This window comes from Arvicola amphibius, chromosome 5 (genome assembly GCF_903992535.2).
Source record: "Arvicola amphibius chromosome 5, mArvAmp1.2, whole genome shotgun sequence".
In the NCBI taxonomy this organism is placed as follows: domain Eukaryota; kingdom Metazoa; phylum Chordata; class Mammalia; order Rodentia; family Cricetidae; genus Arvicola; species Arvicola amphibius.
In genome coordinates, this window is record NC_052051.1 from 55,598,688 (window position 1) to 55,615,386 (window position 16,699).

The 16,699-nt window shown below is 54.1% G+C and overlaps 1 protein-coding gene across 1 annotated transcript in view; it reads left to right on the top strand.

Moving 5' to 3' along the window:
• The window catches only part of Sptbn5 (spectrin beta, non-erythrocytic 5), a 41,500-nt gene that overhangs the window by 16,910 nt on the left and 7,891 nt on the right, over positions 1-16,699 (top strand). Inside the window, 27 exon segments of the mRNA XM_038329681.1 lie at positions 306-476; positions 767-931; positions 1,296-1,510; positions 1,782-1,968; positions 2,174-2,374; positions 2,604-2,720; positions 3,737-3,882; positions 4,261-4,396; positions 4,575-4,720; positions 6,677-6,791; positions 6,873-6,983; positions 7,168-7,350; positions 7,648-7,851; positions 8,097-8,246; positions 8,671-8,775; positions 9,059-9,226; positions 9,662-9,811; positions 9,902-10,093; positions 10,271-10,351; positions 11,958-12,073; positions 12,162-12,276; positions 12,973-13,086; positions 13,214-13,332; positions 13,551-13,716; positions 13,912-14,100; positions 14,340-14,417; positions 14,875-15,047. Coding sequence (XP_038185609.1) covers positions 306-476; positions 767-931; positions 1,296-1,510; positions 1,782-1,968; positions 2,174-2,374; positions 2,604-2,720; positions 3,737-3,882; positions 4,261-4,396; positions 4,575-4,720; positions 6,677-6,791; positions 6,873-6,983; positions 7,168-7,350; positions 7,648-7,851; positions 8,097-8,246; positions 8,671-8,775; positions 9,059-9,226; positions 9,662-9,811; positions 9,902-10,093; positions 10,271-10,351; positions 11,958-12,073; positions 12,162-12,276; positions 12,973-13,086; positions 13,214-13,332; positions 13,551-13,716; positions 13,912-14,100; positions 14,340-14,417; positions 14,875-15,047 — 4,013 coding nt within the window.

Here is a 16,699-nt window from a genome sequence, read left to right on the forward strand (position 1 = left end):
CAGCTTAGCCTTGATGCTTGTTCAGGCCGTAGGGCCAGGCCAAGTCTCCAAGAACATCAACCTATTTAGATCAAGAGCCACGAGATCTGGTGTGGTCTGTAGGAGTTGGACCTGATAGGCATTTCTCTTTCTGGGCACAGTGTCCTTGCCACATTGTGGATCAGAAAAATGCAAGCTCTACCTCCCCTGTACCCGAGGATTGGCTCTGGGTCTTGTTTTTCACCACAGGGTCCCTTGCCCTAGAAGCAGGTGTGCCACCCCTCACTCTGAGTCCTGAGACCCTCTGTCCCCTGGTTCTCCGACAGGAGTGGAAGCAGGCTGTGGCAGAGTTAATGCTCTGGATGGAGGAGAAGTGGCCCATGGTGGCCGATGAACCCTCCCAAGTATGCAGCAGTATTCGGCAGAAACTCAAGTGGCACGAAATAGCTAAGAGTGAGCTATTAGCTACCTGTGGGTACATGGAGGACCTACAGCAGGTGAGGATACTAGACAGCAGGTGCCGGGCCCTCTTGTCTTCAGATTCCCAGCATACATTGCTTTTCCTATTTCTATAGAGCACAGTCGCTGAAGGAAGGGACCCCTCTGCCTCCTTCACCTGGGTGTGAAGCTGGGTGTCCCCCTAGATAGGCACCCAAATGAGCTCAGAAAGCTACCACCATCCCAGGTAGCCAGCAACCTGCCTCCTGCCCTTGGGTGCAGCATGCTGCGGCTGGTGGTGGGGTCCTCACAACTCAGGAAAATACCTGGGCCTTTGTCTCCACTCCAGGCTGGGAGAGAGCTGTTGCATAGCCACCCCTATGCCCAGGAGGACATTCAGAACAGACTCCAGGACCTGAATCACAAGTGGGAAGAGTTGGACCACAGGGTGGCAGAGCGAGGAGACAGGCTGCAGCAGACCAGACAGCAGGGGCAGCTCCTAGAGCTACTGCAGGTCCTGGGGAATGTGGGATGGGGGTGAGGATGCAGAAGGAACACCGGAACTTGGCTGTGTCGGGATGGGAGCAGGCAGGACAGAAAGGGCTGACAGGGTGGCCCCATGAAGTCCTGTGTAGAGCTCTGGCCCAGAGTAAGCTAAGCCTGGCTTTGCCCGGCAGCAGGCCATCACAGGAGTGACTTCTGTGTGTCCCATGTGTGATCATCACAGCTTAAGTGGTCCAGAGAGGAAGGTGTGTAAGTTGTGAGGACATGATGGGTCCCTGGTGAATCTGGAGCTAGGAACACTATAGACTTAGAGCCCCAGTGGGGTTGCCTGCTGGAGAAGAAAGGTGAATGCAGCCTCTTGCCACCCTCCCCAGGATGTCAGAGCAATGTTGGAGCATCTGGAGGAAGCCCTGCAGAGTACAGAAATGGGACAGGACCTGCACTCCAGCATGAGGCTGCAGAAACAGCACTGTCAGCTGGATGATAAGAGTCAGGCACTTGCCAGCAAGATGGCTGCCCTCATCTCTCAGACCCACAACGCCTTCACTTCCCTGACCATCCTGGAGGAGAGCCAGAAGTGTCACCAGAGGTGGCCATTCCATCTTTACTGTGCTTGAGGGTCATGCTTCTCCCTCCACACACGCCTTGTGAACCCAGGGCCTGAGTGGCACCTATAGGACCTGAGGGCGTCCAAACCTCCTTCCTTTCTGAGTCGGGTCATTCTGAGGTGGGAGGGCTTCAGAGGCTTTCTTCTGCTCCCCGCGTTATTCCTCATGGGTCCCTGGTGGGGAAGAGGAAAGGACCATGACCTTGTTTTCTGTTTCCTCCCCCAGCCACTTTATCTTTTCTCCTTCTACCAGGTTCAAGTCCCTGCAGAGCAAGCTGACCACCCGGCACATACAACTGCAGGCCTCAGTTGAGCTCCACCGATTTAACTGCCTTAGCAACCTGGAACTCACATGGGTGGCTGAGCATATGCCCAGTTCCAGTCCTGCCTGTCCTGCCCACTGCTGGCACGATGCCCAGAGCCTTCAACGTAAGCACAAGGTAGTGTCACCTGTCTCCTCCCAGGGCTCCCAATACCTCATTCCCAGAACTTAGAAGCCCCCTGCACTATTCAGGGTATCCTGGCCTCTAAATGCTTCTCCCTGGGTGTCCTGATTCCCAAATCCACTTTGCTCTAGCTGAGTGACCTAGAACCTAGAGACACACCCACGATTCTAACCTGGGCATCTGGGTTGTTCTGTGGCAGATGCTCCAGGCTGAGGTGAAAGCCCATGTGGGCCGTGTACATGGGGTACTAAGTTCTGGTCAGAGTCTAGCAGTCTCCGGGCACCCCCAAGCTCAGCACATTGTGGAGCAGTGCCAGAAGCTAGAAGGCCACTGGGCAGAACTGGAGCAGGCATGTGAGGCACGTGCCCATTGCCTGCAGCAGGCCGTCACTGTCCAGCAGGTAGGAGACAGAGGGTGGGGTCTGCAGAGCAGTGGGAGCTGGGTCTGCTGTGGGAGAGGGGAGTGGTGGGACCTTCATGGAGGGAGCCCAGTGAGGAGAGCGCTGTGCTAAGAATCAACTGGTTCCAGTGAGGGTCCAGAAGCCCCTCTGCTAGCTGCTGGTGCCCAGGAATGGCTGATGGAGGGTTCCAGCTAGGATCACCAAGGCGAGTCGACATCTTTCTTTGCAGTGCTTTCTGAGTGTGTCTGAAATAAAGACCTGGGTGGAGGAGAAGTGGCCTCTGGCAAAAAGTCAGGAGTATGGCAGTGATGAAGCGGCTACCTTTGGGCTCATTAGGAAACACCAGGTACTGTGTCCTGAGCATCTCCATGCGAGTGAACATAGACCACAAGGACGTCTGCCACACTCCAAAGGCCACATCCTACTTTTTGAGACACAGGTCCCTGCTGTTTCCTTCTAAACACATGGCTAACCTCCTCCACCACCCACCCAAGACTTTACTCACCCTCCCCCCTGAGCACATGCCTCTGCCAGTCCAGCCCCAGCCTTGTGATGCAGGAGTGTGTTTACCCCCTGGAGCCTTCCTGGACCCGCCTCTCCACGCAAAATCTCCTTCCTGGCACTTTCCCGCTCCTCACAGTCTCCTGCTCCAGCCTGTCCTGTGTCTGTCACAGGTGTCCTTCTCTGGGACTCTGAATATCATCCTTTTGTTAGCCCGTTGCCATCCTAAAACCCATCTTCTCCCATAAGTCTCCCTGAGAGGAAGGAGGGAGGCCAGTGTGGATTCCTAGAACCATCAAACCCCAAAGCCTCAGCCCCACTGCACTCCTGCTTCTTGTCATGGAAATGTCCTCCTGTCCAGATACTTTCCTGCATGCCCCAGTGGTCACTGTTCGGCGGTGCCTCATGGCTGAGGATTTTCAGTGAGCTGTTCCTGAAGGATATGCCTGCAGGCTTGGCCTCATGTAGCCTCCATGTACCAAGCATGCAGAGAGGCTTGCTCAGCTCGGTCTGTTTTTACACTGTGATATTGGGGGTCCAACATGATGGCTCCTGTGCCCTCCCTTCCTTGGCCCAGTCTTCCCACCATTTACTCTTTCTGGCTAAGTAGTGAGCCCTCTGAGGACGGAGACCATATCTTCATTTTGTAAAAGAGTAAAGTGCCATCAGTCTTGGGTAAGTGGGTAGTGGGTGGGTGAAGCTGAGTGGAACGTGGATGGGTAGGCAGCTGGATGAGTCCACTGGTAAGTGAATGAGTGTGTGAGCGGATGAATGGGTGCCTGGGGGTGAGTGTGCAGGTTGTGTTGTGGGTAGCGTATGGAGAGATGAAGTACCACCCAGTCTGGGCTCTTACGTTGGCAGATGCTGCAGCAGGAATTAGCTCTTTATTGGAGTTCCACGGAGGATCTTGAGCAGAGATTCCAGGCCCTCTGTGGATCTGAGGCCACTGAGCATCTGGGTACGGTACGGGAGCAATTGCAGGCACTGCAAAAGCTGGCAGATGCAAGGTGAGGGGCACTATGGACCCTCTCATCAGTGGGCACAGGGGCCCTAAGCACAGCTGACTGTCCCCTGCTGTGGCCCTTTGCTGGCGGGAACCCAGGCCTTAGGATGCACCAGGAGAAGGCTGAGATTTCACATTTCTCACCTCTCTCTAAGTTCTGCAGTAAAAGCCCACTTAGGAACTGGGCCCTCAATTGCCAGCCCTCCATCTCTTGCCAGCGTCCTTTGTCCCCTACCCTGGCCTTGCTATGTCTTCTTCCCACGTCAAAGGCTTGGGCAACGATCATAAGTAACTCCACTCCTCAGCACCCCACCCTCAGGTCCTACCATCAGGGGGATGAACAAGCTGCTAACATCTGGGAAACCCCTGGCTGCCACCACAGGGGCCAGGAGCTGGAGGGGACCCTGAAGCTACACAAATTCATGAGAGAAGCCGAGGACCTGCAGAGCTGGCTGGCCAGCTGGAAACAAGTGGCCAGTGGAGGGGACAACTTTGGAGAAGACTATGAGCATGTGCTGGTGAGGCTAGGAGCAGGGAAGAGGCAGGAGGCAGATGCTGATGACAGGAGCGAGTCCTGCTTGGCTGGGTGGACTGTGCCTTCGGGGTGGACTGTGCCGGCAGTATAGCCACACAGCTCTACACTGTTGCTGAGTACCTAGACTAAGACTATCCTGTCATCTACTCCCCTCTCCTCAGCAACTCTGCACTAAGTTTGCAAAGTTTCAGAACCAAATTGAAACTGGTGTCCAGCGAGTAGAAGCCTGCCAGCAGCTGGCAGAAAGCCTTCTAGAGTGTGGGCACAGTGCTGCACCCAAGGCCCACCAGAGGCAGCAGGATCTACGGTGAGTGTGATGGCTCAGGCAACGGTCTGGGTTTGGGGGAGGGCGCTGACCCAGTGTCTTGGAGTGTTAACAAAGGGTGGTACTCTCTGTGGGACATAGGACCCTGCTTGCTCAGCGAGAGGGGGCAAGGTCCCTGAGATGCTAAAACCTCCACTGTGGTCTGTGAAGGAAGATGAGGCTGGGGATACTGTAGTAGGAGGCTGTTGGTTCGTTCCCGGCTGTCCTGGCCCAAAATAATCACACAGAAACTATTTTATTCAAGTCACTGCTTGACCAATCACTTAAGCATATTGCTAGCTTGGTTAACCCATTTCTATTATTTTATATTTTACCATGGGCTACATGATGTCTCACAACTCCGCCTTCTTTCTCCCAGCATTCAGTTTAGTATTCCCTGCCTAGCTCTACTCGGCCCTATCACAGGCCAAGCCAGCTTCTTTATTCATTAACCAATAAAAGCAACACATGTACAGAAGGACTTCTCACACCAATTCCCCTTTTCTGTTTAAATAAAAAGGAAGGTTTTAACTTTAACATAGTAAAATTACATATAACAAAACAGGTATCAAGCAAAAAAAAATAATGGTGTGAGAAGTCCTTCTGTATTGTATTGTATTGTTTTTATTGGTTAATGAATAAAGAAGCTGGCTTGGCCTATGATAAGGCCGAGTAGAGCTAGGTGGAGAAAACTAAACAGCTGGGAGAAAGAAGGCAGAGTTGTGACAGACGCTATGTAGCCACCAGAGGGGAAAGATGCCAGCTGCCAGCTGGCACCTTGCTGGTAGACCACAAACCTCATGGTAAAATATAAAATAATAGAAATGGGTTGACCACAGATATAAGAGCTATCTAGCAATACGCTTAAGTGATTGGCCAAGCAGTGACTTAAATAATATAGTTTCTGTGTGGTTATTTTGGGTCAGGGCAGCCAGGAACAAACAAACAGCCTCCACTACAGGATACCAATCAGATATTCCCAGCCCCCCAGGGACACTTTTCCCAGTTACTGCCTCCTTGGACCTGCAGGAGGAGCTGTGGAAAGAAACTACCTTAGCTAGAGAGAAGGCCTCCCATGAGCTCTGAGCTCCAAATTCCCATGCTCACAGCTCTTCCATGCATTATTCCTAGGTGTCCACCTGCTGGCATGGGCCCTTCTCTAGCCTGTGAGCTTAAGGCAAGGTCAGATCTTCTTATGACCTTCAGCATAAAGTCTAGCCTGGAAGAAGCCTTGGAGCACAGGGGGAACATATATAGGGAGAAATAGAGGAAAGACAGGGACTCTCTGCTAAAGGCATTTGTGATGGTGTCATAGTTAATAGTTTCTATTGCTGTAAAGAGACACCATGACCATGGCAACTCTTATAAAGGAAAACATTTAGCTGGGACTGGCTTAACGTTTCAGAGGGTTAGTCCATTACCATCATGGCAGGCCATGGCAGCATGCAGGCAGGCATGGTGCTGGAGAAGGAGCTGAGAGTTCTTACATCTTGATCCCCAGGCAACAGGAAGTGAACTGTCCCACACTGAGCATAGCTTGAGCATATTTGAGACCTCAAAGCCAGTCCCCCAATGACATACTTTCTCTAACAAGGTCACACTTGCTCCAACAAGGCCACACCTCCTAATAATGTCACTCCCTATGGGCCAAACATTCAAACACATGAGTCTATGAGGGCCATTGCTATTCAAACCACCACAAATGGGACCCATCAACATGCTGAAATCAGACCCAAAAGATGGGAGCAGTGTTAGAACAGAGAGAGTGGTGAAATGCTGAGCGTGGCAGGCTAGAGCACACAGCTACACTAGGGAGCTAGGGAGGCTCTGCAGAAGGAGGCAGAGTCTGTAGGAAGGGGGAGCCAGAAGCAGGCGGCTCAAAGAGAAGACCCCATTCAGGAGCTAGACAGACCAGAGAGGGAATACAGGCTGACCCATGGCTGCTCTTCTGTGCGGTAGGGCTGCCTGGTCTGAACTGTGGCAGTCGACCCGTGCCCAAAGCCGCCTGCTCCATGACGCAGAGACTGCCCTCAGAGTCCACAGAGACCTTCTAGAAGTCCTTACTCAGATTCAGGTATGAACTCTAGACGTGGATCTACCAGGTTCAGTGCCCCACCCTACCTTCCTGCCCTGCTCTAACCCTTTTCTGCCCTAGGAGAAAATGACAAGCCTCCCTAATGATGTGGCCCAGGACCTGCATGGGGTAGAGAACCAGCTGCAGAGACATGAGGGGCTGGCACGTGAGCTGGCAGGCATGGAACAGCAGGTTAGCAGGTTGCTACCAGCCCTCCCTCCTGGTCCATTTGTTCTCACTGGGGCTGCTGTGCGTGGCAGAGCATGGCCCAAGAAGTTTCCAGGCTTGAGTACTTAGACACAGAACCTCCCTTGGGATGCTCAGATCCTTTCACCTCAGGAAGAAACTGCTCTCTTCCCCTACCCTTACCTGCTAGCTGCAGGAACTACTGAAGGCTGGAGACAGAGTGCAGAAGCTGTGTCCAGGTCCTCAGGCCCTGGCCGCTGTCCAGCAGAAGCAGCAAGCTGTAACTCAAGCCTGGAAGACCCTACAGCTGCGTGTGGAGCGGCGCAGGGCCCAGCTGGAGCGAGCACACCTCCTGGTCCGATTCCACACAGCGGTGAGGGCTCTCTCCTCTCGGGAGGGGTGTGTGTGTACACAGATGTGTGCACGCACCGAGGCCCTCTAGTTCTGGAGGGAAAATAAGTGTGGCCAGAAAGGGCAAGCGCGAGGGTCTGTGATCCTGGAAGGACTGGGTTGGATGGTGACAGAGAAACCAAGGGACAGAGGCTTGTGAGTTTCCCCAGAAGCCCTGTCTCAGGCAGCTTGATGTCTCTGTATGTGCATGGGTTCAGGCAGGCCGCAGTTCTTTGTCACAGCCCCATCTCAGTGGCTCCCCGTTGTGTCCCGGGGTCAGGTGAGGCAGTACACCTCCTGGGTGGCCAGCATGCATCAGGAGCTGCAGGTGGAGGAGGGTTCCTGGGAACCCAGCAGTAACCTGCTCAGGCTCAGAGCCCACCAATGGCTGCGGGCAGAACTGGAAGCTGGGGAAGAGCTGCAGCAGCGGGCCGCTAAGCTGGGCCAGCAAGCACTTCTGGCCGCAGGGGCACCCATTAAGGAGGTGGGCATTTTTCCCATGCTCCCCACCTACCCTGTCCTCCCTTGGGCTGCCTCTTTCCCACCCCCACCACCTCTTCTCCAAGGCTTCCCTGGGGATCTATTGTGACCCTCCCCAGCCCACTGCCCCTTCTCCAAGGCTTCCCTGGGGATCTATTGTGGCCCCCACCCCACTGCCCCTTCTCCAAGGCTTCCCTGGGGACCTATTGTGGCCCTCCCTAGCCCCAACTGCCACTGTCTCATCTTCAGGTCCAGGACGGGCTTCAAGCCCTACAGGAAGAACGTGACCAGGTGTTCAAGGCCTGGACACTCAAGCAAGAGAAGCTGCAGGCCATGCTTCAAGAACAGCGCCTCCTCAGACAGTGTGAGCACCTGGCAAAGATCCTCACTGGCCAGGAGGCAGGTGTTGCTGCCCCGACTCTGACCCTCCTTCTCCTCTTCCATGCCTCTGTCTGCTCTTCCCTTTCTTCCTGAGTCTCTGGCTTTTTCTTGGACATAGGGATAGGGCTGTGGCTGAGTCCTCCCCAGTGGCTACTGGAGCTCACCGGGGCACCATGGCCTCCACTAGCACCCGCAGGCCAGATCTAGCCCTGCTCTTCCCCAGCCTGGACACTGAGACCCATGGAATTCGATAGAGATGGCCCATAAGCTCCACTTTGTCAGAGGCTGAAGTGTTGTTGGCCTCCTTCCTGGGCTCCTGTTCCCCCTCACCACTCCCCGTCAAGTGCGGTGTTCATGTCAGCTACTCAGGCTGCAGGGGTCCTGTCTTGGCAGACAGCACTGGCAGCCTTCAGTGCTCTGACCTCTCCTCGAAATGATTTAGGCGTTCCTAAAAGCCGGCGCCCTGGGGAGCTCGGTGGAAGAAGTGGAACACTTGATCAGCAAGCACGTGATCTTCCAGAAAGTGCTGGCTCTCCAGGACACGAAGGTGATGGACTCAGGGAGCCCTGAACATGACATGGCGATGGGAGAGTCTTCAAAAGGGGTACCGTGGCTGTGTGTTGGGCATATGCCCAGAAAAGACCCAGGCTGGGGTGCTCTGCACTGCAGCCCCCCCCCCCCCCGGGAGCATTTACTTAGTCTAAGGTCGCTGAAAGGAGAGGGGTTCTGGCTACTGCCAGGGCCTTCAGCCAGCCCTTAACCACAGAGCTGAGAGAAAGTCAGTGGCCAGGATGCCAGAGCAGACCACAGAAGGTGTTTGTTCTCCACAGGAAGCGGCTCTGTGTGAGCAGCTGAAGACCATTCCAAGCCCTAAGGGGCAGAAGCTGCTTTGCCACGTGCTGGAGCACCGGGCGCGAGTGAAGGAGCTGGCACAGAGCCGAGGCCAGGCCCTACACTCCTCCCTGATGATGGCCAACTTTACCAGGGCAGCAGCTCAGGTCAGAGGACCATCCCTGCCCATTGCCCAACCCTTAGAGTACATTGTACAGCCTGAGGTGACAGTCATACTCAGCAGAACACTATGACGACAGAAAGAGTTTTAAATGGCTTCCTGGAGGCTGAGATTTATCTGTTTGCTGAACACTGACAGAGCCAACGCAAGGAAGGGCTATAGGAAGGAGAACATAGCTGTACACGTTCCTGGAACAGGAGGCTCACTCCTCTGAAATGGACTCCCATCCAAGTTCCTTGCTCAGGCTGGCCTGGGCTGTGGCTTCCTGGGCTAGACGCCTGGTTCTTGTTTACTAGATACTGCTAGCTCTGCCCCCAGTAGCCCACCACCTGAACTTTGCTGGTGTGGAATGGGAGTTGAGGGAGAGTGGGGGGGGTCTTCAGAATGGGACATCATAGGATTTGTGCCCCATCCCAACCAGGTTGAGGACTGGATGCAGGAGCGGGTCCAGCAACTGAGAGCCTGGAGCCCTCTTGGAAACCTAAAAGATTATCTGAAGCACCTGCAGAAACACCAGGTTTTCAAGGCTGAGGTTCAGGCCCACGAGCAGGTCATGATCTCTGTTGCCAAGGTAACCCTAGCCTCAGCCCAGACTAAAGTGTTGATGGCTAAGGTTTCAGGTAAGAAAGGTGCTGAACGCTCCCCTCTTCCTGTCTCCCAGCAAGGCGAAGGGCTCCTCAGACAGTGCCATCCTCGGACTGGAGAGGTCTCCCCGAAGCTGAAGGCCCTGTGGGAGCTCTGGGAGAAGCTGAGGCAGGCAGTGACCCTGCGGGGCCAGGCCCTGGAGGACAGATACAGCTTCCTGGAATTCCTGCAGAGAGTGGACCTCGCAGAGGCCTGGATCCAGGAGAAGGTGAAGGCTTCCCTGAACAGGGCATTTGGGGACCGGGAGCTAAGGATGGGGTGGGGAAAAGCCAGGCCTGCAGTTGTCTGGTTCCCCAATGCTAGGAGGGAGCTCTGGTGGGAAGACCCAGCTTCAGCTGCAAGTGGCCAGAGCTAAGCATTGCATCCCCACCCTTGGCCTCCGCAGGAGAGGATGGTGAACCGCAGTGACGTGGGCCTGAACCTGGAGCACTGCCTGCAGCTCTGCAGACAGGTCCGCAAATTACAGGTGAGAGGCTGTGCTCAAGAGGGTTGACACAGTATCTCCCATTGAGACATTTGTCTGATGGACTCCAGAATCCAGGGAAAGCTCAAGCTCGGCTTTGTGTTACTCGGACACACTTAGGCAAGTTCCTTCACCTAACAATCCTTGGTTTCTTCATCTCTAAAATGGGTAGCATGCCTTCCTCAGAGGTGAGCAAATATATGTGTGTAGTGGTGATTACATGATTATACACCTATAATAACATTATCCCTCTTCTGGAGAAGTTGGTAGACTGGTTTCAGTGTTATGGTAAGAAGCAGGGGTGGTCCCTGGAGCCACTGAGAAACTTTGGCAATCTTCTGAACTTATACAAAATTGCAACCATAACTTAATATTTCAAAATTACTAAAAAAAGATACAATCTCTGCCTGAGTGTAGTGGATCATCAATGCCTGCCTTCGGTGTGAGTAGTTCAGCATCTCCTCGCCCACACAACTGACTAAATACACCGGGAATCTATTTCTGCAATACAGAGGGGGGACATTGGCAAATATGTTCATGATCAGATGTTGAATGATGGGGTGTGCTTAACCCACTTGGGGGTCAGCTTGATCCTTGTGCTAACCTTTACACAGGTGTATAGGTTTTGGTAAAGGCTGCAGTCTCAACCCCAATACTTCCTTAGCTGGTGGTAGCATTTGCTGGCTGCTGTGCCACATGGTACAGCAGGAAGGAGCTCCCTGGGTGCAAGTCTTGAGACTCTCATGGCCCTGTCATGAGAGAGCACATGGCCCTTTGAGCCCCACTGTGCTCCGGATCACCTCTCAGATGAGCCGCTTCACAGGAAGGGGCTTTGGAGATTAAGAGGAGTTAAATGGTACAAATGTGGGAACAGGAAGCCTGTAATCACCCTGCTGGGGCTCCCCTCCCTGAGGACCTGTAAGCCTGCCTGTGTCCAAGCTCCATTTTTACACACTACTCATGGGCCTGTGGTCACCTTCCCCCCTCTTACCCAGTCCTCGTTCTGAGAACGTTTCCCCACCTGAGAGCTGAAGCGGTGATCTCCAGTTACTGCAGAGGAAGCAGCCACCTCCCACTCCCCAAATGTGCTGTGGTTGCTAAAATTCCTTCCCGGGGGAGACATAAGCAATATCTCCCCCTTCTCCCGAGGCCCCAGGGACAAATAAAGACATGAGACAAAGTTCATCCTGGGTTCACTGGGCTTCCTCATGGAGCACAATACAGGAATGTGGGTTCTCCTCCCCCAACAAGCTGAGAAGCCTTACCTAGAAGGGATGAGGGCTCTGGAGGAGCCCCCTCCGGCACTCTTCCCAGGTTCATACACTCTAGCCTCTTCCCCATGTGCAATTAAGGCAGAATTGCATGCAGCAGATGCTATGGAGCACCTGGATATTCAGGTGAGGGCCCTGTGACCCCCCCACCTACCCACCTGCGAGGAAGCCCAAACATCAACAAGCCCAGCTGGGATGATCTTTGTGCAGTGGCACAGCTGAACTGAACTCCCCAAGATGGCGGTTGCGTTCAGCAGGGCACGGCACGGCACGGCAGCTTTTCCAAGGAGAGGCCCTGAACAAGTAGCGTTAGTGTCCACACTTCTGCCTTCCCACAGGTCACAGTGGATGACACCTACGTCAGGAGAATCAAAAACTTGTCACTGCAGCACAAGAACCAGAGCCCTGAGGAATCTGAGACCATCTGCCAGCGGCAAAGCCAGCTCAGCGATAGGTCAGTCTCAGGCTGGGGAGAGGAGTGGGGCTGAAGAGGGGCCGGGTGCCACCTCGGGCTGCAAGGTTCACCCCCATCCTTTGGTCAGGTGGAAGACTCTCCGTGACAACCTGCTCCTGTATCAGCAGCGGCTTGAAGCAGCCCTGGAGATGCATACGTTGTCCAGTGCACTGGATGACATCACTGAGCGGATCAGGGAAAAGGTAGAGTGAGAAGTCTCCTTGTGTACTGAGTTGGGAGTGGCACTGCCTGACTCTCCCATGACTCCAGTCCCTGGCCCGCCTCGGCTCTTCAGCTGGGTCCCACTAGGAGCCCACCGGAGACTCTAAACCTCCACCCCCACCTCTGCAGCTCCCGAGCCAGTCCCCCTGCCTCTTTCTAGCCCAGGTGTGTGATGGGTCTAGCAGCCAGAGCACACCTATTCTCCTCGGACTCTAAGCAAGTCTAAAGTCCAGAAGAGGTCTGGTCCGGGATGGAGCCAGCTCCCACAGAGATGCAGGTGCACGAGAGCTTGGGAGGTTCAAGTGAGACCTCTACAACCTGACAAGTCCAATGGGGACAGCATCCTCTTCCCCTGGGTCCTGGCCTCACAGCTAACCCTGGTCTCCATCCTCTGAGATCTCTTCCCGGAGGGAAGAGAGTAGAAGAGATCAAACGCCAGGAAGTGCTACATGCGTCCTACCAGGGAAAGTAAAGACCCAAAGTCCTGCCCCAGAACTCTCGTGGTTTCACATGAGGAAAATGCCTTGGGCCCTGCTCCAGTCCCACCGAGCTGACTGGGAGGGACTCGTGTAGGGTGCTTCATTCTCCACTGTCACCCGAGGCGGCTAGGCTGCTGTGATGAGGGGACAGCTGAAGTTAGGCCTAACCTGCAATGGCTCCCCCTCCCACCCTGCCAGGAAGCCCTGATCCAGGCCCTGGAGAGTACAGAAGATCTGGAGAGTGTACAGAGGCTGTCATGGAAACGGGAAATGCTGCAGCAGGGGATGGGCCTCATCCAGACTCAGGTGGAGGTGTGCGTTTAGGGGATCCGGGCCCTAGGTACATCCTCAGGAGCCCTGGTGAGCTCCTGAGAGCCATTTGCTAAGACCCGCATAGCCCGGGCCCCTTCGGCCTAGCCTCTGACCTTTATCCCCACAGTCTCTTGAGGTTAAGGTTGACCGCCTCTGCAAGAGCAGTCCTGAGGCTGCCCACAGCCTCAGTCATAAGCGACGAGAAATGATGGACAGCTGGCAGAAGGTCTGGAGCAGGGCCCAGAAGTGGTATGAGTCCTTGGGCCTTAGTCCCATGCCGAACGGCCCCCCTTCCCCACCTAGTTCTCAATCCACACACTTCCTTTTGACCCCTCTTTCTCCTGAATTTCTGTACCATTTACCAATGAGTTCCCAGCCCACAGACCTTCTTGGGGATTAAAGGATACTGGGCATGAGGGAGAGGAGGCTCCATGATTCTAGAACTAACTAGAGAGTCCTGTGAGCAGGACGGAGTCACTAGGTGTGGGCCACAAAGCCTGGAAGCTCCAGATGCTGCTGTGGGAGCTGCAGGACTGGGCACAGGGACTGAAGGCCAAGATAGACCTGCGGGGAACCCCCTGCAGCCCCGAGAGATCCCAGTACATGCTGCAAGAACACCAGGCATACAAGGTGAGCCGCAGTCCCAAGGTGCTAGGTCTTTCAAATGTGTCCCCCTCGCTATCCCCCATTTCTCTGACCTTTCTCTGTCTCCTGACCAACTTTGTCCTTTTCCATCCTCCTCTTGATTTCCATCCTCCCGTCTCCTTCCTGCTGGACCTCTGGTAAGCCCCAGCCTACAGGGCATTGATCTTGGGCCTATTACAGGCTGAGCTGGACATCCGAACAGCCAGCCTTAGCCTGGCCCGAAGCATGGAACAGCAACTGCTTGCATCTGGATACCAACTGGCCTCTGCGGTTCGTCAGCCCCTGGCTGCTGCGGAGCAGGAGTTGAGTAGCCTGGAAGAAACATGGCAGAGGCGGCAGCAGCAGCTCCAACAAGCCCTGGAGCAGCAGGTGGGCCCCAGACCAACTCCAGCCTACCCCACTCTCAGGGCTACGGGTCTCCACAGCCCTGGTCAAGGCCAAAGCTGAAAGGACTACCTCCCTTGGGTGTTGCTGCCGTTCTATACCTGCTACTGTACCACGGCACCAGGCCCCTGGTTCTTCAACCTGAGCCACCAGAAAGGTCACACCCCTGTCTGTGTAGTCACTGGGCCCTCTCCTGACTTGGTCTTTTGTCATTTTTTTACCAGCTACTTCTGAGCTCTGTGAAAAAGGTGGAACGCTGGCTCGACAGCGAGGAGTCCTCTCTAGCTAGTGAGGGACTTGCGGTAGGTGCCCAAGGGGAGTGGGGAAGGATGGCCGGGAGCACTCAAGCTCTCTGAGTCAGGAGTGGTTACCATCCATCCTAAGTGTCCTTGCCCCTTTGGGTGTAGGGTCTGAGGGGCCGAGGGAGTGAGCTAATGGTTAGGCTGGTCATTCCCTCACAGCTCTTTCCTCATTCCAACATCGCCTTAGCCCCAGAAACAGACAAGCAGAACTCACATAGACCTGGAAGAATAATCAGGCCAACACAGTCCTACTCAGAGCGTGGAGGAGAGAGGGAAGCCTTCAGCTTACCCTGGAAATGGACACAGATGCGGCCTCCTCTATCCTAAAGCTAGAAGCAGCTTTGTGGGGTCCTTGGGAGGTCAATCGCCTGTGGAAAGGGGTTCTAGAGGGAAGCGGGTGGTTCATGATGGAGTGGTGGCAACCCTATAGTCATCATCAGCACGCCACTTTCAGAAGGACCCCTTGGCCGCAGTGGAGACCCTTCTGTTAAAGCACAAGAGGCGCAAGCAGAACCTGAAAGCAAGGGCTGAAGAGATCAGTGCACTGGAGGCCACAGCCCACAGCCTGCACCAGAGTGGACACCCTGAGGCCCACAGCATCCTGGCTAGGTGCCAGGGCCTACTCCTGAGGTACCCGTGGCTCTGGGATGATGGGAACTGGGGTGAGCTAGCTTGGATATCTATTATCCAAGCTCTTCCCTTCCTGTTCTACTCCTTGGTTCAACTACTAGCATTTCCAAAGCCTAGGGTAGGACACTAGGAGTATCCCCCACCCCTGACCTGGCAATATGTCGGCCTGTTCTCCATCAGACAATATATGGCATCCACTTCCTTCATCCCAGCTTCCTCCACTAAGAAGCTCACACTAGGAAACTGAGAGGAAGTGACTTAATGACGTGGGAGGGACAGGAGCATGCTAGGTCAGTCCTGAGTCGCTCTGCTACCCAATGGGTGAACCTGAGGCAGATTCCACTGCCCTAGTTAAGTCTTAAATCTATCTCTGAGGGCCTGGGGTCTTAGCATGGTACCTATGCCCCGAGTAGGCTGAAGATCTCCTATGCATCTGAAGCTCAACTGTAGACCTGCAAGGCCTGCACATTTCGTGACATTAGCCTTGCCTTCCCCTATAACAGCTCCCGTGGCTTAGTGGGCCCAGCTCCTCCAGTGTATAGACCAAAGCAGAGACAGTCAAAAGCCATGTCCCAGACTAGCTGGAGCTACCTTCCTTCCCACTTCTGTGGCTCCTTGGGCTGGTGGTCCAGCAGGAGCTAGTTTATCTCCTCTCAATTACTTATCTCTTTATATTTTATGTGTATGAGTGTTTTGCCTACATGTATGTCTGTGCACCATGTGTTTGCCTGGTGCCTCTAGAGGCCAGAAGAGGGCATCAGGTTTCCTGTAACTAGAGTTGTAAATGATTGTGAGCTGCCCTGTGGGTGCTGGGAATCGAACCCAGGTCCTCTCTCAGGCCCCACCCCTCTCTGTTCTTGCAGGTGAATTTCCTGGGTATCCATGGAGGTCTGAGTAGATAAACAGCAAGTTAGTTTCCAGTTCTGTTACATTAGGTGGTTCCCACAGGCCTAGTCAACCCCAGCAGGATGGCATTGACCCCTTCCCTCGCCCCAGGCTGTGCCATACTCAGAAGGCTGTTCAGCTTCAGTCTACCTCTAGTTTCCCCCAGCTCCATGCCCTCTGGTTAACACCAGGGAAGGGAAAAGCTAATGAGGAACTGTTCATGGCCCCTGGGTTGGAAGTATCACAACTTTATTCTGTGTGCATCTGCTAATGTTTTTAATACTTTGCTTCGAAGGTATATATACAGAATATATAAATTAATACATAATGTAACTTCCATATATCAAATGTTTCAAATGTGTTAAATATTAAAATGTGTGTGTGTGTGTGTGTGTGTGTGTGTGTGTACTCTTGCTAACAACAATGCATAATCAAAAAGTGGCTAAAGCCAGGCATGGTTACACCTGTAATCCAAGCACTTGTTGGAGGGGCACAGGAGGATCAAGAGTCTTGAGGCCAGCTTGGGCTGCATAGCAAGTTTGAAGCCTTACTGAGCTACATAGTGAGACCCTGTTTCAAAAAGAAACGGGGGCGGGATTCTCAAGATGGCTCACCAGGTGAGAGGGCTTGCTGTATGAGCTTCAGCTGGTGGAACCTCTGGAGGAAGGAGAGAACCAGCTTCCAAAAGTTGACCTCTGACCTCCCTGTGCATGTGCACATGCGTGCGCGCGCGTGCGTGCACACATACATACATACATACATACATA